Source organism: Gekko japonicus, unplaced genomic scaffold (genome assembly GCF_001447785.1).
Source record: "Gekko japonicus isolate JY-2015 unplaced genomic scaffold, Gekko_japonicus_V1.1 scaffold1005, whole genome shotgun sequence".
In the NCBI taxonomy this organism is placed as follows: Eukaryota; Metazoa; Chordata; class Lepidosauria; order Squamata; family Gekkonidae; genus Gekko; species Gekko japonicus.
In genome coordinates, this window is record NW_015161982.1 from 475,164 (window position 1) to 497,625 (window position 22,462).

General features: G+C 42.6%; 1 protein-coding gene across 2 annotated transcripts in view; it reads left to right on the plus strand.

The window, feature by feature from the left end:
• The first annotated feature begins 5,432 nt into the window (after window positions 1–5,432).
• The window catches only part of GRIA2 (glutamate receptor, ionotropic, AMPA 2), a 138,679-nt gene continuing 121,649 nt past the window's right edge, over window positions 5,433–22,462 (plus strand). Inside the window, exons 1-2 of one of the 2 annotated variants that reach the window (XM_015429784.1) lie at window positions 5,433–5,526; window positions 6,227–6,367. In XM_015429784.1, the coding sequence (XP_015285270.1) occupies window positions 5,433–5,526; window positions 6,227–6,367 (235 nt within the window). The remainder of the gene's footprint in view (window positions 5,527–6,226; window positions 6,368–22,462) is intronic. The other variant, XM_015429783.1, reaches the window with a different exon arrangement.

A 22,462-nucleotide genomic window follows, 5' to 3' on the forward strand; every position in this document is an offset into this window, starting at 1 on the left:
AACTACATGTGACAGGACTAAGAAAAGAAGTTTGACAACACACAGAAGAAGCCCAAGAAGATTAATTGGACATTACTAACAGTTTAATTTACCAGTTTATATATCACTCAGCTTTCTCTTTCTCCCACTGTCTACCCTTCCCATTTTTTCTTTTAAGCGAAATACCTCCCCTTTTTAGGGGAGCCAATAAAATCTTTATTAAAAAATTTTTTAAAAAAGATTTTGCCTTCTTTGCTCTCGAGTATGTTCGGCCGAATAGCCACCACCAGATGATCCAACAGCTGAAAAAAATATAATTATATTGGATACATACTCTCAAGACTGCAACCCCATATGGCCTGAATGAGCATGTTGACTGGTGTGCGATATAACCTTGTGGGTATAGCATTTTTTTATATGGATTGTTCTATTTTGTTTACATTTGTACTGTTTCTTTATCCCTGAATGGTATACTCTATGTGTAAGGTGCAATCACATGACCAGATCACCTTATTATATAGCTCCAGCATTTTAAACTTTTCCACACTGCTGTTCACTTGTAATTATTGTGGCAACACAATCTAAGAAGGTTATTTGTGGACAATAGGTAACTATTTTACAATCATTATTATTATTATGTCCTTTTGGCTTTTAAATTGCTTGACATACTTATTTTTATTTTATTCCTTAGGTTGATTTTATATCTACTGGGCTAGTGATTGCACTAAAAAGATTGTATGCGCATATTCACTTTGTGCCTGGGTATGTTTTTACTGAAGTAAGTTTGTAGTATATTTTTTGATTGGTTTTATAGATTTTTATAAAAACATTCTTTATTGATTGTAAAATATGTGTGTTTAATCTTCTATTTTTTATCTTTACAGCAATTTCCTTTATGGTCCTAATTGAAATTATATTTTGTATACATTTTTGATTGTGTTTTATGAGTGTAACTATTTACCATCTAGCCACACTTGTATGACCTCTGAGGAAGGCCGATCCGGCCGAAACGCGTCAGGTCATTTTTTTAGCCCTGGTTATGATTATGGTTTATGTATATTGGCTGTAATTGGGCCCCTATATATGTTTTAACTTGATATTATTAATAAATACATGTACTTCTTTTTATGAATAGGTTTTAATATTGGCCCTCTTTTCCACTTAACCTCTGTGAAGAATTAACCTTTCACAGTCCTTTTTCTGTTTACACAGCATTTCTACACCTTTAAAAGTGCAGTTCATCACAGATGGGCTTGAGGTCACCCAGCAAGTAGGGATTCAAACGTGGTCCTCCCAGATACTAGTTTGACATTCTAATTACTACACCACACTGGCTTTCTAGTTGCATGCTAGTATATTGGCTTTCCAGTGAATGCAGGGAAAGATATGTCTTTGACTGCTTCCTTTTTTTAATTTCTGGTGGATGTTCACTTCAAAAGTGAAGGATCACTGCACAGGTTTTTGCCAGGTACCAAATCCAGAGGACAGAAACTGCCTTTTTCTCCTTCTGAGAAATGCATTATTTTATTCAAGCAGTTGACTGAAGAATGAAATACCTGGAAACAATCCTGCAAATTTTGCATTTGATTTCTACATCCTTGAGGACATTTTTCAAAGGTAAGCAGCTAGGAAACTATAGTGTAATCCTAAACAGGTCTACTCAACTGGGTTCTTAGAATTACACTATTACACTACAGTCCTAACCAAAGTGACTCACTAGTAAGTCCAGTGCAGTCCATGGGCTTAGAAAGTTGTAACTTTTCTTATGACTGCCCTGTAGGTAAATAGTTTTCACTGCATTTTGGCTACTGAACTCAGCCAATTTGGTCATCAAGGTTCCATTATTAGCTTTAAAGCAGCAGTTTTCAGTCTAGGATGTCAAAGGATGTACAGTCTGAGGATTTTGATGATCATCAAATCTGCAGAACACAGTGCAGTTATAGGCAGACAGAGGATGCCTTTTCTATCTCCTTAAAGTTCTGCTGGAGCAAGCTCAATTAACCCTGGAATGGTGCTCCACAGAAAGCTAGCCAAGATTATTCAGTGCCCCTGTTGATATGTGGTAGCTTCAGATGACAATTTTGGACATGTTCTTGAATTTATTAAATGCCCCAGGAAATTCTGGGTAATGCATGTCATGATGGATTCATGTAATTAAAGCTGCATGCCTGTATGGTGAATATACTTGTTTAACACTGAGAATTTCCTAGGAGGAGTACAGAACTGCAATCATCTTTTCCCCAAGAATTGACTGGTTTTAGCAGCATCCTTCCCCTCCACTCAAAACAAAAAAAAACAAATATGGCCTTAATTAAAAATACAGGAAAACAGACTCTTGAGTGGTGAGTGCTGCTCTCCTCATTCATTTATCGTTAAGAGAGCTTTCTTAGACACACTAATGCCAGTGATTTTTTAAAAAGTGATTAGCATGTAAAAAGCAAGCAGGAAACTTGGCTTCAGCTCCTTCTCCAACCAAGATGCTCTCTGAACGTCCAGATCTAAGGGAAGTGGGGGGGGGGGAAAGAAGAGCCAGAGAAGGAAGGAGCTTTGGAAACCAGGCATTTTCTAAGTTGCATGTGGCACAGCCCACATTCTCTTTTGCTTGTTCAGAAGCTGAGTCTTTATTTATTCTGATAAATGGGGGGTGGGCGGTAGAAACCATGACTACCATGTACAGTGCCAGCCAGTGTATTTTGCTGCAGCATCAGGAAGTGAGGGCAGGAAGTTAAAAAGAAAGAATTGCCCATTGGGAACAATGGGAGATGCTGGCATGTCCATTGTATATAATGGGAGCCAGGAATGGCAATTGACTTACTTTGGCCTATTAAAATATACAGGAGCACACAAAAGTTGCATGAAAATGTAGAATGGATTTTGAATAAAGATCTCTGGTCCCAGATAGACTGCTCTGGTATTGGAATGACAGCCCCTCCCAGTGGAATGACAGCCCCTGGAAGTAGCAGAAATGTTCTGCAACTGGAATCACAGCCCCCAGAGTAGAATGACAGTCCTTGGGAATAGCATGAGTGTTTTGGGACTGGAATGACAGCACTCAGAGTAGACTGATGGTCCCTAGGAATAGAATCAGTGCTCTGGGACTGGAATGACAGCCCCAGAGTGGAATGACTGTCCCTGGTAGGCACAGAAGTGTTGCTGGGTCTGGAATGGCAGGTTCCAAAGTGGAATGATGCCCCACAGGAACAGAATCAGTACTCTGTGGTGGGTATGACAGACCCAGAGTGGAATGGAGGCCCCTGGAAGTACCAGAAGTGTTCTGGGATTGGGGTGACAGGTCCCAGAGTGCAATGATGGTCCCTAGGGATAGAATCTGGGGATGAAATGAGGGAGGGGGGAACCCTCAAGTGGAATGATCATCCCTGATAGTAGTAGAAATGTTCTGGTCCTGGAATGACAGATGCCAAAGTCAAATGATGGTTCCTGGCAATAGTATCAGTGCTTTGGGACTGGAATGAGGGCCCCTGGCAGTAGGAGAAGTATTCTGGGACTAGAATGACCGCCCCCAGAGTGGAACAGTAGTCCCTGTGATTAAAATCAATGCTGTGCAATTGCCATCAGTGGAATGAAATACTTTACATTTTAATTAATATTTCTGGAATTTGCATAGTTATCCCTGAATCATCTCCACCTCAATAGTTGTCTTGCTTGTGAGCTGTTCTGTTTCTTACTAGAACCTTGAAGTTGGTTTCTGCCACCTCACCCTGCCCCTTTTCTTCCTTAGAGCTCCACAGTGTCCAGGTCTGTTTCCCTTTTATCCTCCATGTTCCTGTTCAGTGTCACACCCTGCCTGAGCTCCCGGGACACTTTTGCCCACTCTGCTGACCACTGAACCACTGAATCCATTCCTAGGGACCACCATTCCACTCTGGGGACCAGCTTTCCAGGCCCAAAACCCTTATACTGTTTACAGGGGCTGTCATTCTACTCTGGGGGCTGTCATTCCAAGCCCAGAACACTGATTCCACACTAACATCATTACTCTAGAAGGAAACAAAGCAGCTCACAAGCAAGACAACAATTGAGGTAGAGCTGATTCGAGGATAACTGCACAACTTCTGGAAACATTACTTAAAATGTAAGGTATTTCATTTCTCTCTAAGATTTGTGATTGGAGTTGTTAATCACAGGGAACATCATCCCACTCTGGGGCTATCATTCCAGTCACAGAACACTTCTGCTTCTCCCACGGACTGTCATTCCACTCTGGTGGCTGTCATCCCTGTCCCAGAACATTTCTTCTACTCCCAAGGGCTGTCATTCCACTTTAGGGGGTCATCATTCCAGTCCCAGAACACCTGCTACTTGCAGGGGGCATCCTTCTACTAGAGAGGCTGTCAATCCAGTCCCAGACCACTGATGCTATTCCAGGGATCTTTCATTCCTCTCTGGCGGCTTGCATTCCAGTCACAGAACACTTCTGCTACTCCAAAAGGCTGTCATTCCACTCTGGGGGCCATCATTCCAGTTACGGGGCACTGCTTCCATTCCAAGGGACTGTCATTCCACTCTGGGGGTTGTCAGAGCACTGATTCTATTCCTAAAATCATCGTTCCACTGGGGAAGGTGGTTATTCCAGTTGCAGAGCACTTCTGCTACTCCCAGGAGCCGTCATTCCACTCTAGGTGCTGTCATTCCAATCCCAGAGCAGTCTATCTGGGACCACAGACTTGCATTCAAAATTCATTCTGCATTTCCATTGCAATTTTTGTGTGCTGTAATATATTTCAGTGAAGCCCATGGCAATGCCTGGCTCCAATGATATCCAATGGACAGGCCAGCATCTCCCATTGTTCCCAATTGTGCCACTCGGTCTAGCGGATGAATATTACATCCCGCGCCGCCTCCACCAGCGCTTCCGCTGCGCTGTCCGCGGTGCTGAAAACGACCAGTCCTCCTGTTTAGCGGAGCGGACCGCCAAAGGCTCCAGTCCTCTTACAAAGGCGCGGGGGCGCGGGCTCGGCGGCCTGCGCAGGGCGAGCGAGGAGGGGGCGGAGGCGCGCTCACGAGCACTGGCGGCGCACGCGCACGCCTGGTCCTCGCCTGCCTGTGTGTGAGTGTGGTGTGTGCGCGCGTGAGTGTGTGTGAATGTGTGTGTGTGTGAGCGAGCGAGCGAGCGAGAGAGAGACGGGTGGATGTGTGTGATTGCTTGCGAAGGAGCTGGATGTACCGAAGCGCCGGGACCACAAGAGCAGCCTAGACGACGGCATTTGAGCCGCCTCTTCCTTCTCCGGGCTGGCCTAGGGACCACTGCAGCAGCGAGCCAAAGATTTCCCCCTTTCCAGCTTGGGTCCTTCAGCCGCTCTCCCAATATGCAGAGGATCTAATTTGCCGAGCGAGAAACAGGCAGAAAAGGAGGGAGGAGAGGAAGGAACCGCGGCGGCAGCGGCAGAAGACGCAAAGGAATATTCCGTGGCTTTGGGGAGGCTCTACTTTTCATGGCAATGCAAAAGATTCGGCAGATTTCTCTCTTCCTGGCTCCTTTGGCGTGGGGACTCATCTGGGGAGTCTACTCAAACGGCATACAAATAGGTGAGTGTCCTCTTTACCGTGGATCTTTCGCTTCCCGCCCCCCCCAAAAAAAAAAAATCTTTCGCCGAGGGGCACCATAGATTCGGTCAGCCAGGCGTTCGGTTTCAAGTGGCGTATTCTTGGCATGAAGCCTCAAACGGAATCTTCCCTGCCTGAGTGAATGGATGCGAAAAGTGCCTGGCTTCTTCCCCTGTCCTCTCCGAATTGCCTCGCGTTTCCTCTGTCCCCCTGTCCAACCCCCCCCCCGGAGGTAGCCCCGTGCCACTGACCAGTGTGCCCTTTAAAACCATCGCTCTTCTTTAACTGGTGCATGGATGACGTTGGCAAAGGTGCAATCTACAGATCCCGCTGAAATCTGCTCGAAAGAAGCCGCCTATTGATCTGAATGGAGCTGGATCGCCCCCTTCATGGGAAGAAGGCAGCGTGCTCTGATTGCCAGAGATCGTGCCCCCACCCCAAAGCCTACTTTCTCTGGAGGACGAGCGATGCCTAAGATTTCAAGAAGGATGAGGCTCCCCCTTAAGACCAACGAGACTGGAGGCTCTTCTGGTCTGAGGCAGGCTTCAGGGCTCGCGAATGGAGGGCTCCCACCCCCACCCCCCATAGTTGAACTAGCGCTGCCGCCGCCAAGCCTGCCGCACTCATGTCCTCTCTCTGTGTCTCTCTTGTTCTGTTTCCATGTCTGTTTGTCCTCCTACAGGGGGGCTCTTCCCCAGGGGAGCCGATCAGGAATACAGCGCCTTTCGGGTAGGGATGGTTCAGTTTTCCACTTCGCAGTTCCGTCTGTCACCCCACATCGACAATCTGGAGGTGGCCAACAGCTTTGCTGTCACCAACGCTTGTAAGTCGTGAATGTTCCCTTTATTCAAATCCTTTCGGCTGGTGCTTTTTTCTCATTGGAGTAGCAGAGGTAGGGTGGCAACCGGGGGCACTTTTGCATTAAGTGAAGGATCGTGTGTGTGTGCGCGCGCCCGCGGAGCTGGGGCGGGGGGAGTCATGACTTTGGCATTTAACTCCTCCAGAGTAGCTGGTGGGGCTAGGGGGGCGGGGTGAGGACGCTCAGCTATGGAGGACGCGCCCCTCCTGCTACTTGCCAGCGCCCCTTCCCACCCCTTGCTGCCCAGATTGTACAGTTTGCTCTGCAAATTAACCAGACTCCCGTAGATATCACTCCTGCTCTTCAGTCTATTACATAAGGTTGGCTGCGGTAGTGGCTGATGGTGGGGTAGGGAAGACTCCACCCTGTTCCATATTTTTGGCCCAGATGGGCTCTGCTGAAGGTGGGGAGTGATGCACACTTACTACTGCAATGGGACTAGATTCTACCCCTAATACCTTCTTTTGGAGTACTGGCTTATTAGAGCAGAATCTTGAGCTGCAAGAATTAGCCAAGGACCAGAACTATTTCCCTTGCCAGAAGAGGCAATTAGACACGGTTTCCCATCCCACTGGAAACGATGGCACTTGAGACATGGCACCCGATTATATACCTTTCTGTCTTGCCCCAGACTGGCTGGACATTCTTTTCAAGACGGGGAAGAACTGTTTGGGGCTGGCTTCCTCTGGCTACTGCCGTGAAGGCATGTAGAGACTGCCCTTTGTGTTATAGGGTACAGTTTATTCCATGCATAGATATGGAGGGAACTGGACTGGGCAATGTGGGAGGGTGAGGGAATCTGTGGGTCATGTGTTCCTGGCTGCACATGGCAAGGGACGATATACCAAGCTTGCCCCTAGATGTGTTTCAATAAATCCCAGAAAGAACAGCAAGAAGCCTTCTGCTAAATAAGAGACCCTCTGGGCAATCTCTGCCCTCAGGCCTCGCCTGGTTCAGTGAAGGGCGCATGATAAGGGGATGCTCAAAGAAGCAGCAAAATAGCTGTCAGTGGATTGTTGGGTTTGAGCAGCAGTAGCTGCATGACACTGATCAGCCATTTTCCTTTCTGCAATTCTCCATATTAGAATTATACTGCCCTGTCCTTTTCTCCAGCAAACCACAGTACTTTAATGAGTCCTCCCTTGATTTTTGAAAGAAAGCGACTGAATGGGACAGTGAATATAGAACAGGTCTTGGATTCCAGGGAAGAATGGCACCACTTTTGTCTCAGTGTGATATCTCTGCTGCAGGGAGCATTGCTTCATTGGAATAACAGGCCGGCATGACATAGATCCAGATAATTTTAAAGCTTATACACTCTGCACGTGTGACATATGTCGCCCCTCTCTACTGGCATAGTCTTGATTTTCTCTTTTATAAGGTTCCGAGGGTTTTGCAGAGGACTTCAATAGGTACAATGCAGTGATTGTAAGGGTCAAGGAGCAAAAATAATATCATGATAAAATCAAATCAATTTACTCTGCTGGAATGCACATCTCCATTGGGGATAGACTTGGCGGAACGATGAACAGTTGTGGCTGGCACTATCAAACTGAAAGCTGTGATTGTTATTTCACTTTTAAGTTAACTAAGAAGTGATTATGTCTTTGTTGCATGCTTGTTTGGATTAATGGTCTCCAGGCTTTGCATGTTTCAAAATGATCTCATTAGTGGAGGTAAAACAAGACACGTAATGGAGCTTTGTTAGACCTGGGATCTTAATCCTTGCACTGTTTTTAGCAAAAAGAAAATGTTTTGTCATTCTTGATGCTACAGACTAATTTCTGTTGGTTTAAGCTGGAATTGAATTAACAGTCAATGAAGACACTGCATCACATGATTATAGGGTAAAGGTGTAGCACCTTAAAATTTAAAAGCAGAACAGGAGATGAGAACCAACTGAGGTGATCACCTGAGTAGAAAATCACTGCCAAATAAGATTATTAGAATTGCAATTTGTCACGCGGACTTTAAAGGAATGGATTTTGATTGCCATTCACTTACACTGGTAGTTTTTTGGGAACCGCTGATTCCAGGGTTGTCAGATCCTGTTTCTTGAAGTAGAGGGATGTGCCCACCCTAGTCCAAAAGTCATATGACACATTTACAGAATTAGGGTTAGGGTTAGAGACTTGACTGCAAAATGCAGTTTTCTGCAATGAGTATGAATAACATGTTGAGGCAGGATCCAAATGAGCAGCAAAACCAACAAAGAACCAAAAATATCTTAAAGACTATAAACTTTTTATTGTGGCATGAACATTTGCTATGTCCAAGCCTCTTTCATGAAGAGAATTAACTTCATGCATGTGAAAGTAACCTCCTGCACAACGAGGCACAATGAGGCACAATGAAATTGTTAATCTGTAAAGTACCACAGGACTGCTTGCTGACCCAGGCTTCACCAGGATAGCCGGATAGATGGCAGAAGGAATAGTTTTGGCCATGGGCTTCATCACCTTCAAACCTGTTTTCAGTTTCAAAGTATAGAATCCTAGAACTGTTGTACATGACACTGAGAAGAGAAGGCTTTTGATTATGTGCAGAGTGCACTTTCCCAATTTTACCTTTTTAGGAATGGGACAGAGGGATGACAGATTTTGAGACAAGATTGGGTCCTGGCATCTTCTTATAAAAATCAAGTACTATGAACAGTTGAAGAATATATAGACTTATAGCATGGGACTACCTATATACATTTTAGAATGGGAAGAAATAGTAAATAGCAAACCACTGAAAATTAAGGTGAACAAATACAACCATTAAGAAAGCAGAATAGAGCTAAGAATAAAATTATTTTTATGGGGAAATAAATATGCACCAATACTTTGGGTCACAGTTTCATCTCAGTTACAAATTAGACATTCCATAGTAAGTACTGTTATTCTTCTCCAAGAATCTGATAAATACTCGCAGATAGGTGGCACCAATAGGCATGCCCAGTAAAGCTACATGAAAGGAACTACTGGCTACATGAAAGAGAATAGTAATACTAGTAGCAGTAGCAGCAGTAGTAATAACAATACCATCAATAATAATGTGAGACAATGCATCTTCAAGTATTTAGCCTTCATTGCAGCTGGGTTGGAGGACCAAGTTTGGACAAGGGCCTCCTAGAGAAGGAGAGTTATGATGAAGGGTTTGATGGAAGAGGGAGTTTGGGCACTGTGAAAACTGCGGGTTCAGAGATATGTTGCAGCAAGAGACAAATGGCAAGAGACAGTTGAGTAGGAGAGGTCATGGTTGGGCCTATAGTGGGAAGTAAAGATGGAAGGATGAGAAGTTGAGGCCATTTGTGTTGGATATGGAAAGAGATTGGAAACCATTGCAAGGATCTGAGGAAGGGATGTACCAGCTAAGATGTGAATACAGAGGTCTACTGCAAGCAAGAATTTCCCTACTTGCTTCAGTGAAGGACCAGTTGGTGTGTGGAAAGGGATGACACATACTGGCTTACCTCTGTGGTCAATTGTTGTCAGCCTCATTGATACGATGGCTGTTCAATTATTCTGATTCAAAAGATGCATTATAATGTTTTACATGTTTCCCTCATATTTTGTGCCGGTATGTACCAACAGGATAACAAGGCTACTGGTGAGAAAGCTGTCAGGTACTATATTTGACTCTCAAGTTCTTGGAGTAGATTGTTTTTTTTCCTCCCCAAAATTCAATTTTGTTTTATTCAAATGTTGACTGAAATGAGGCCACATTAGGGCTAAAATCTACTACTTTGAAGTAGCTGGTTATGCATTTTTTTGCCCATTGGTGAATTTCTCATCTGCTATATCTGCTTCATTGGCCTTTATTATCTTGGTAGCAATAAATCAAATCCACATGGATATTCCAATATAGTTTGAATTGATTGATTGAAAGTAGTTTGAATAATAGTAATGTAATATATAATATACATCAGACAAGCAGCATTACTTAGTAGAATGATGTATTGGACTTAGGAGACCTGGATTTGAATTTATATGTGAAATAATATTACTAATCAATATCATATTTTGCTTTGTTGGTAATAGTAAATTCGAGCCCTGTTCCCATGAACATTTATTTCCATTTATGGAACCCTTCATTACTATATGGGTTAGTTAATCTCTCACACACATGTTGTCCATACTCGTAATACTTGTATAACACAATGATGGCTTCCTTGAGGATGTAATAGTGAACCTTCTTGGGTACTTATTATTATTTGCATAGGATCTTCAGTGTGCAATACAAGAAGAGCATAAAAGATAGAATTTGAGGTAGGCAACAAAGGGAGGGGGGAGAGCCAGAGGCAAAGCTAAATAGAGGAGGAACGTGGGTTCATGCCAATCATGTGCCCTGTAGGCTCATTCAGTAGAAACAGGGGAACTTAAGGGTATGTGCTGAAGGTTTGATGGGAAAGGTGGGTTTTGAGGAGAGAGTTGAAGGAAGATGGCATCATGCAGTTATAAAGACAAGTAGACAAGTAGATCCAGTTATAAAGGGCAGGGTGGGAGAAAGTGAATCCTTCTTCATGGCCTCTTATGCTTGAAACTGAAACATGCTTGAAACTTGGAACATTTGGGAGAGTAGAAGATCTTCAGAAAACTGAGGGCAGTGGAGCTGGACAAATGAAAGCTACAGAGAGAGATGGCTGTGATTGAGAATGGAGAGGGCAAGCCTATAGAGGGATTTGAAAGTAAGGCTGAAGGGATTTGTATGTGAACGTGTGCCTGCAACTATGAATGCCTTATTGCAGGGATTTTCTGAAACCTATATCAAAACAACTAGGTTAATATAAGAGCTGTCATACAAAAAGTTCAAAAAACAGGTGAGATCCTCAGCTTAGACATTTTTGTTGGTATCTTAATCATGACTCCCACTTCAAAAAGATGCACCTAACACTAGCAACAGAGGACTGCAGGGAACATTTAAGTGACAAAGGTCATCAGATACTTTAGAACTGGTGCAGCATGCTGGCAAGAATAACAGAGGAGAGGTCTCTCTCACATGCACACACTGTGCATTGCAGTAGATCAGTCAGTGGATTCACAAAATGGCTCTTGATTTTATCATAATTACACTGAACAGGTATCACCCAGTGTAAACCACAGACAAAGCCTTCCTACAAATAATTCCTGTCAAAAAGTGCCTGATGAAGAAAGCTTTGACCCCCTGAAAATCTGTATGGTGCTATTGAACTCAAATCTAGCTGTCAAAAGGCATAATCTCCAAGGGCCGGTTCACACATGATATTGAATCAGTTGATGTTGCTTTATTATTCTACACATGTGATCTCATTCTATAGAAAAACAATGTGTTTGAGGTAACATCAGATGGTATGGAAGTTCTACAGATTGTCTGTATGCATGGAAGTTGCAACCTGATGCAGCTTGAGCCATCAAATGATAAACCGCACTGAAAGGACTGACATTTTTTTAAAACCATTTTTATTAGGATATAATAAACATAGTCAAATATAAATCACAACTTTTAACCTAATCCATCATACCCTCCACCCTTTCCCCCCCACCCCCGCGCGGCTTCCCACAGTGCTCCAACCTCCTGTTCAATTCTTAGATCTTCTTCCTCCACACTTTTTCTGTTTAATTACACATATCTATAGGTAACTTATCTTTCTCTGTTTAAGTAATACATCTTAATCTATTTTTAATCTCTATTGCCTTCAGTAATTGTCAAAGCTAAATAAACGGTCCCTTAATCCCAGTTTTTTTCCAAATAGTCCTTGAAATCTTTCCAGTCGGCAAAAAAGTCCTCTGCTTCCAAATTATTTAATTTCCTTGTCATTTTGTCCATTTCAACCATAAAACGTAGTTTCTTAATCCAGTCCTCAACTTCAGGTACTCTGTCTTGTTTCCAACATTGGGCGTACATCATTCTGGCCGTTGTAATCATGTACTACATCAATGTCCTTTTTGCCACATTGACTTTTGCCACAAAAGTAATACTTCTGGTTCCTTCTTAAATTTACAAGAAAGGACTGAAATTTTGACAAGGATGCTAAGATAGGCACAGCTGAGCAGCTTGCACTAACACTACACTTCAAGAACCAGACTTGAGGCATCAACTCTTACTATCCCATTGGACTCCATGGAAGAAACAAATTTAAGAAACAAACTTGACTTCCTATTTGAGTATTGTCTGAGTGCAGAGATTCTGTAGCAGGTGGTTTCTTCAGCTAACTTTTACAAAAGAGCCTATGGGAAAACAAACATATAGGATAATAGGATTTAATAGGAAGGGCTTCCTGATAATGTATTGTGAGTCGGCTACTGGTCTTATTAGCAACTACTTATGCTTGCAAACACCTTTACTGCAATCTAGTGGAAAAAATATTAAGTATGAAAGTAAGCATTTAAAAATTGAAAAAGAGTGTTAATACTGTTTAAACATGGCTGATAATGCTGTAATTGACAGAGCCTCATAAAAACACTTGCTTTTCCAGGACTCTGTGTGCCTTTAAGAGTCCGTTCACAAGATTGCAGGCAAAATGGTGTCCAGCAGATGGCAGAGTTCTCCTACCAATAGGAAGGACACCCTGTTCCCTTCACCCAACTCTTTCTATACTAGCAAGTGAAATTGATGAGAATGTGCAAAAGTTTAGGCAGTCCTCTGCGTGTATTTATAACTAGATTTTGAATATTTGAAATATGCTTTTGAAAAAGGGAAGGTTCAAGCAGTTGGCCTAAAAGTTCATTTTAAATACCAAAAAATATAGTCACAAAGCATGTTAATAATAAAAAGTCACAATACTATGAGTGGTATCCAAGGACTTTATTCCAATAAACAAAGTTTGGGTTCAGTGGCACCTTTGAGACCAACCACTGGACTCAAACTTTGTTCTGTTGCTTCAGAGCAACACAGCTACCTACCTGAATCTTTCTTCCACTAAGATAGATTCAGGTGGGGTAGCCGTGTTGGTCTGAAGCAGCAGAACAAAGTTTCCATACAGTGGCACCTTTAAGACCAACCAAGTTTTATTCAAGTTATAAGTTTCTGTGTGCACGCACACTTTTTCAGATACAATGAAATGGAAATTACCAGTCCATACATATAGGTAGCGGATGAGCAGTAAATCAGCATAGCACATAATGAAGGTGTTTAAGAGATTCAAGGATCAAACAGGAATAAGATGCTTAGTTTATATGGTTGCCATTTGTTTGGATTTAATTCCAGGGGGGCATAGTGAAGGAAATAAATATGTCAAAATTGGAGATTGAAGGGCAGATGTAACCTTAATTGTGGAATGTTGAGAGTAATTAACTGATACCCTGCCATTTCACTCCATTCATCTCCTCTCCAGCATGGAGGCGACCTTACAGCAGGGGAGTCAAACTCATTTGTTACAAGGGCTGGATCTGATATAAATGGGACTTTGTGGGGCCAGGCTATGTGTGTCATATAATGTAATGCAGAGACATAAACTTTATAAAAAGTACAGACACAAAGATATTATTTTTTTACTTACAATGCAAATATGCTTAAAACCCTTGCAATATTTTGTTTATTTAGCAGTCTTTGATAACTGACACCTCCCAACCCCTCCCCCCCAAAAAGATGCCTGCATAAAATGGAAAGGTGGGGGAATAGTGGGGTTTGACAATGCAATTTTAAAAATAAAACATCAACAAAAAGTACAAGGATCACAGCAGAAACTAAAAATATAAAATGCTCTGAGCCTAGGAACATAAAATGGTTGGGCATTGCAAGCTTCTCCCCTTCCCCCCAGGTCTACTCAGAGTGGCAGTGGCTTTCCAATATAATGTCCCCCTTTGGCTGTGGGTTCCCAGGTTAGAGAACTCACTCAGGCACCTGTTCTCAGGTCCATTCAGCAGAGACAAGCTGGCTCAAAACATCAACCCTGTATTTGAAAGGAGACAACTCCAGCAAGCAACAGCTTCAACTATAAACACTGGAAAGTGAAACTTCTTGAGCTCCACTCCATTAAAATACATTACAGCACAGACAAAGTTGCAAAGAAAATGTGGAATGGATTTCCCATTAAGGTATCTGGGCCCAGATAGGCTGCTCTGGGACTGGAATGACAGCCCCCAGAGTGAAATGACAGTCCCTGGGAGTAGCAGAAGCGTTCTGGGATTGGAATGAGGGCTCCCAGAGTAGAATTCCATTTCCATCATGCTGCTGCTACACCCAGGGGCTGTCATTCCACTCTGCACCCTGTCATTCCAGTCCCAGAACACAGATTCTATTGTTAGGGACCATCATTCTACTCTGGAGGCTGTCATTCCAGTCCCAGAGCACTGCTTCTATTGTTGGAAACAATCCCAGAGTAGTCTATCTGGGTGCAGAGACCTTAATGGAAAAATCCATTCCATATTTTCTTTGTAACTTTGCAAGCCCAGAAGAGCTTCCTAAACTGCTGAAGCAGGCAAAGGCAAGATGGAGGGAGCTGGGAATTTTGGCAGCTTCAAGCTTCAAAGGGTGAGGGGGGGGAGAAAAGAGCCACGGGCATGATTAAAGCCATGGGTGGGCCACTTCTGGACTGCGGGCCTTAATTTTGACATCCCTGCCTTACAGCATCTTCTTCTTTGAAGTGGAGTGACTGGCTGTGTAGAGCCCCCCCCCCATCCCAGATGAGGGAAATAGATTTCAATCTACCATTCCGAATTATATCACATTCTACTATTCATCATGTTACATTACAATCTACTATTCTAATCTATTATTCCAAATAAGAAATAAAACAAAATAAAGAAGACACATGGCTCTTCTGGAGGATTAGTAAGAATACAGATATAGGGGCTGAATGAGTTTAGTATATGTAGTGAGATACGAAACCAATATCCCTGTTAAGTCCTAGGGATTCCATTGTTCTGAGAGTTGTAATAACTAACAACTCAGCAATTTCCCATTCTAGTCTGTTCCTGAAGTTCCTTTGCAATAACTTTGAGGTCATCCACTGAATGTCCTGGAAAGTTGAAGTGTTCTCCCACAGGTTTCTCAGTCTTGTGGTTCTTGATGTCAGATATGTGTCCATTTGGCATAGGGTTTGACCTGTTTGCCATATGTAGAGAACTGAAGGGCATTGTTGGCATATAATAGTGTATACAATGTTAGAAGATGAGTATGTGAATAAACCTGAGGTGGTGTCGTTGATTTTGTTAGCTCCAGTGATTGTGTTGTCTGGGTGTATGTGGCAGCAAGGTTGGCATCTGGATTTATTGCCAGCTCTGGTTGTAGGACACTGGACATAGCCATGGACATATGTATCTCGATTCCTGTCCAAAGGCACTGGACCACCCACAGTCTAAGGCAAATACATGTGACTAGATCAAGTTGAGTAAACATAAGCCTAACCTGACCTTCAGCAATGGGGACATACTCCCTCTTCCCCGTACCTCCAGCCCTCCAAACCTGCTTGTTGTGAACAGGTTTCACCTTTTCACAAAAAGGTATGAAAAACTATTGAAAAGAAGAGTCCGTTGTCCAGGGGGAAGAAAATGTTCTTGAAAATGCACCTCCCACCCAATTTTAGCTCAGCACAAACATTTGATATTATCCCATAACTTATATGCAGTGATGTTTAATATTTCACAATATCTGGTAGCTGCAAGTTTTTGAAAGTTCCCATTTCCTGTCTAACAATACAATTTCGAATTCTGAAGTTAGATTTTACATATGAAATGTGTACTGAATGTAGTTTTGCATAAATGGAGTAGCCAATAATTACCTGGACTGTTGTGTGTAACAGCGAGTTATGAAGTAAAGCAATAGCTGCATTGCTTCCTTCATTTTTAAGTGGATTGATGCCAGTGGAGTTGCTCACTCAGTAAATTTCAGAGAAAGAATATACATTCTTTCACAGTATATCTCTCTGAACAAGCTGGCATCTTTCTATGAGCTCCTTGCACAGAATGGACATGTATGCACCGAGGGTTTGAAGAACAATATTTTTTGGGAGAAAAGGTTTTGGAGAGTAATGTTGCTCCCCAAAACCTCACTGTGAAGCACATTTAAAAGCACATGGAGTTTCCCCTCCATTCACCATGAATAAAGAGCAAGAAAACAGTGGCTAAAGAGAACCAGTGAGCAGTGAATACATACAAAGGCTTTGCGTAATATATTGGGTTGAGAAACTTCTAAGAGATTGGGAGACAGGCTCAACGATTGACCAGTTTCATTTTTTCCTCTGCAGCTCTGAAGTCTCTCTGAGCTTGTCCGCAGTTCTGTGGAACTTTAAAACCACTCTTTTGTATAGTTCTCAGAATGTCTATGGCTAGGACCAAAAATAGACTTAATTTAACAAGCATGTTAGGTGTCTGTGCAGAATCTCAGTTTACACTCTGAGCCAATGTCAAATTTATTGAAATATAGATCTAAGCCAGGCAAATTTCATTCAAGTAATTATCAATTGGATTATTGTCACTACTTCTAAACATTGAATTTTTAAACAATGTATTGCCCTCTAGTGAATTACATGTGGCTTGTAGGCTGGGCTCGCCTGTCAGAGCTGTGTGGTCTTAGTTCTCGCTTTGTGCTTGAAATACACTTGGAATCTGGAATGTGGTACATTGATCTCTGTTGGCCTGTTATGACATAAGGATGCACAGCATGGTAGTGAAGAACGTGTAAGCATATGTCTTGGACCAACCAAGCATCTTCTGTCAGTTCCTTTTAAAAATTTATTTACTTCACATATACCCCACCTTTCTCCTCAGTGGGAACTGAAAGAGACTGACATCATTCTTCTCTGCTCCATTTTGTCCTCACAACTACCCCGTGAGGTATGTTAGACTGGGAGCGTGTGGCTGGTCATCCAGTAAGCTTCTGTGGAAGATGGGGGATTCTAACCTGGATCTCCCAGATCCCAGCCCAGTGCTCTAAGCACTGCACCCTACTGGCTCTCTTTGATGTTGGGTTTTGCTTCCAGAGAGCACAGGACCTATCCATTTACTGCACAGCTTAGCCCCTTGAGGTTGCCCTTGGCCCTTGCTAAGCCCCCCCTCAACCTTCACTAAGATCCCCACCCCCACCCTGGCCCCTTGAAGCTCAATTGCAACACTTCAGCAGCTAACAGCCTCATCTGCTATTTGTAAGAGGGTTGCTGGGACTCTAGACAAGAAGAGTAGAATGACTACTATGTATAAGACTATGAATCCTGGCAGTATTTATGATTTTAGGAAGAAGCTGTACATGATTCTTCAATTAAAAACTGAGGTTTCTTCAGAAAGTATAGCATTGCCTTGGCTCACTTGAAGAAATCCATTATAACCAATGCTTTATGGAACACCATATATTATCTCTTACCAATCACCAAAAGTGACAAAAGGGAAGGAGACTGATATAATATCTTCTGATACTCCATAAAATCCCTAATGAGATAACACTGACTTTATGTATTTTTACAGCAAAAATTATTTAAATCCCTTCTGGAAGAGTTTCCTACAGGGTATAGTAGAAGTGTCATAAAAGAAACATGTTATTCCTATATTCGCCGCACAAAGGTAATATATGGGAGTTCTTGAAAGTCAAATCCTGTTAGCTCAACAGAAGGTTGATCATTTCCATTTTAAATCAAATCTCACAGCTCAGCAGGGACTGCCGCACCAACACAGCCTGCCAAGGGGAGGCTAACTCCTTCATTCGTGTCAGGTCTGCTTGCAATGGGCACAATCCTGCAGGATTTCTGGGCTGAGGAGCATAAGTTACATGCTGAGCATAAGAAGCATAAGAAGTTACATGCTGAGGTGCATGGGCTGAGTTACATGGGCTGAGGCACATAAGAAGTTACATGCTATCACGAGTCCCAAATCTTAAAGATTATAGCACTTTTAAAACAACCAATCTCTGTCCAAATTCCATATCCATCCATCCGTTCACAAAGCTTGGTTAGTTTGGCAGTCTGGCAGGTAAGGCTACAGGCTATACTAGATTTTTAAATCTAGATAAACTGTTTCAAGCTTTTGAGAAAGAATGCCTACATTGGCAAATGTTTATTGGTATCAATAAATGCTTGGCTTCACTGTTTTCCAGTACAGAATATGAAGTTAGGCAGGGTTATCTTTAAGTATTTATTCTCAGAGGGTATGTTTATCGACACAAATGTTTATTTAAGACATTTATATAGCCAAAATGTATACATGAAGCACACTGCAACCAAGAAACTGAAACAAAGTGTTAATCTTTTCTGTGCACCTGCTGGAGAGTCCATCCAGGAGAGACTAAGGCTGAGAAATGTCTGTGGAATGGAATAGGTAAATGTTGAAGTACTTCTGTATAACAGGAACACAGGCAGGATTACGTATATTTGGGGGGAGGGTAATCTATTTTTTTTGCAAATGTGCATTTTTTGCTTTTACAAAATCCTGATTTTGCTGAGAAAGAGAATGTACATAAGAACATAAGAGACGCCAATGTTGGATCAGGCCAAAGGCCCATCCAGTCCAACACTCTCTGTGTCACACAGTGGCCAGAAATGATAAAGTACATGATATTTTCCAGGGGCTTCCAAGGCACTCACTCTGGCTCCTGAAAATCTTATCCACCTATTTGGTTAAATATATAAAATGTCCAGAAGCTCTGAAGTTACTGAGGGCAAAAAATTTATTTATTTATTTACTGTATTTATAATCCACCTTTCTCACTGAGAGTCAAGGTGGACTGCGAGGATGTAAAAGAGTACATAAGACAACCAATGAATAGTGCAAATGAGTTACATATAACAGAATACTTGTTTGCAATAGAGATGTGCATACTGAAATTCCTGAACCCGAAATATACTTAAAAATGGCTTTTGGGGTATTTCTGTATTGTTACAGAATGGAAAAAAACCCACCAGAATCACAGATCTTTCCAGCATTATGGAAAAAAATATATCACAAGTTCAGGTGAGGTAGGGGATCTTTCCAGGGGTCTGGACCAAGTGTTTGTAGAGAAAAAGGCACCAAATTTGCAGGGAACCAAGTGCCCTAAAGACCTGGTGTGGGGTAGGGCAGGGTATGTCTCAATAAATAAATAAATAAATAAATAAATAAATAAATGGGACCAGAAAAAGGGGTCTGACTTATGGACTCTTGGTCAAGGTGACCCCCATCCATCCATCCATCCCGGTCTCCATTGTTCCGTATGGGGAGAATAAGAGATATTGGGGGGGATCTGTAATGTGTGTTTGTGAAGAAAATAGCAAAAATCACAACATACCAAATCCTCCCTGTCTCCAAGGCCATGGCTCAAGGGAGGGGTCGTGACTCAGTGGAAGAGCTTCTGCTTTGTCTGCAGAAGGTTCCACTGCCAGTCTGAGTAAACAATATTGACAATGGCGGACTGATGGTCTGGTTCATTATAAGGCAGCTTCATATGTGCTCTGTTGTTCATTTGTCCTAAATTCCCTCCAAGTCCTAATGGGATTGGACAAAGGGGTATGAATGTAAGGACTCCTGAACAAGATGACCCCAGCCAACCTGGTCTCCAGTTTCCTGTGGGGGGGAAATGCCATACTTAAACCTTCAATCTAATCTGTACCCAAAAAAAAAAAAAGTTCCCTCCACAAGAGCACTCCAAAGCTCTACCAGCAAACAACAAGTCCCCACAAATGACAGAAACAGAGAAAAATCCCCCCAAAAGATTTCCTCCCCAAAGAACACAGCAACCTCCAAAAGCACAAAACCTTTACAAACAATCCAAACCAATAACCGAAGCAGACAGCAAAAACTCTAATAACTAAACAAGGAAAAAATTGGGAAAAAATCAGGTAGATGCACATACGTGCACGTGTACACACAAATACCAAATATGAGATCCCTCCACCCCAGCACAGAAACTGATCTGGGGGGAAACATACACACAACTAAATACAGAACAAGAATTTTAAAAATCCTTCTCACAACTTCCAAGCTCCGGGATGAAAATGAAAACAACAAAAATGCCTTGCTGCAATGCAAGAACAGTAAAACAATTGACCAGTAACACAACCACAAAGCCAGGAACATGATCTAGGGTTGCCAGCTCTTGGTGGGGAAAGGCCTGGAGATTTTCCATGTGGAGCCTGGGGAGGGTGGGATTTGGAGGGGAGGGACCTCAGAAGGGTACAGTGCCATAGAGCCCAGCAGCCATTTTCTCCAGGGTAACCGATCTTGGTCATCTAGAGATCAACTGTAATAGCAGGAGATCTCCAGGGGTCATCTGGAAGCAACCCAAGGAACATCAAACCCATCCTGAAGAGGTGCTCACATCATCTCAGGACCGTGCAGCAGCAATAGACAGGCACAGTCATCTCCAACTCCACAGACCAGAAGAACCAAGGAAAATGGCGGGCTCTGGTCTAGCCAAGGCGGCCTTATCATCTCAGACTTCTCCTAGGCTCTGTGAGTTGGTCAGGGAGCGCTGTTTTGACCAGCTTTGGTGCTTTTGGAAGCTTGTTTTGTGGGGGGGTGGCAGCCTAGGGTTCCCCAGCATAGTGCCTATGGGCACCATGGTGCCCACCAGCCCCTTTCCTAGTGCCTACCAAGTGTTTTTAGAAAGTGTTTTTTGATGTTTATAGTATAACATAGACAATGGCTTTTGTAAAGTATTTTACTTAAAGAATCATTTTTCCTTTCCTTTTGTATAAGTGTCTTAGATGTCTACAAAATGAAGGCAGGTACTGCCAGGTGAGGGTTTCTTTGCTAGCTCAGTGAGTGTACTTATTTTGTATACCGGTAGGAAAATATTTTTAAACAATATGTTAATTTTAAAAGGCATCTCATTAAACAAAAGCTTCTGCCTGGAATGCTGAAGCATGTTGAATACTTGCTATCAGAGATAACCTCCGTCCCTGAAATGTGGTGATTGGCTCCGCCTCCTATGGCAGCCGTCCACCATTCTGCGTCAGAATTCCAAAGGTACCCTAAGGCTGAAAAAAGGCTGAGGAACACTGCTTTAGAGGAAGCCTGCTATTTTTCCATCTAGGAAACAATGGAAACCAGAGTCACTGGGGACACCTGGTCCAATTCCATTCAAACTTAGGAGGTATTTAGGTGAAAGGGAGGTCTTGGTTCCCTGATATGTTGATGCCATTCGCTCTAAAAATACCCACTCCAGACACCAGAAATGTCCCTTGTTCCCCAATAGGATACAGTGGACTCCTAAATTTGGAAATCTGAAAACAACAACAACAACATGAAAATAAACATGAACTGGCACAGGATATCGATAAATTGACATTATGTGACTGTCCCCTTTCCAAATCTGCATTTTTTCATTTTTCCAAAATGCACACATTTTTTCCAAAATGCTTGATGTGATTTACTCTTCCTGAGTTATAGTATCAAATAAACAGGGCCTTAATGTGAGGCTGAAATACAGTTTTAAAAACAGCAACCTGACACAGTATTATACATTTTTCAAGTTTAACTTTATTAGGGTTGTATAGTTACAGACAGTTACCAATATCATGACCCACAGTCCTGAACATGTGAATAGCTGAATGAATACTTACCTTTGCACAGGGGTCTTGTTGTAGAAAAAGAGCTGCCGGAGCTCATTAGCATAACTCATTAGCATAACTTATTTGCATATGCCACGCCCCCTGACATCACTGGAAGTGACAGAAGGCCACACCCCCTGACATCACCGGAAGTGTGTCAGAAGGCCCGGCTACTTACCCTCCTGCTTCATCCTCATTCCCAAACGGAATGAGGATCGAAGCAGAGGGCGGGGTAAAGAAGGGGGCGGGGCTTCACCACGTGACCGCCCCGCCCCCTAGAGGTTCTCTTCCGGAGCTCCGTACCTGAGAGCTCCCCCCCGACTAGAGCCCTGCCTTTGCATATTCAGAAGCATATCCTACTATGCTCCATGGTGCCAACTCTTAGGTAAGTATGTAGAAGACTGCAGCCTTAATTGTTCAGGACTCCCTAATAACTCATGGTCATTTGCACAGTGGTTAAAGTCATTTTAGTAGACCCAAATGACTGCTCTCTAAAGACAAAAAGCTTTTTAAAAAAGAGACCATCTACATTACATCCCTTTGGTGTAATTCAGAACTGGGAATATGAAAATATATTTAATGATTGCCATAGCTTTACAGTTAACCTACACAGTCTTTGAAAGCAGGACAACTGTTCCAAA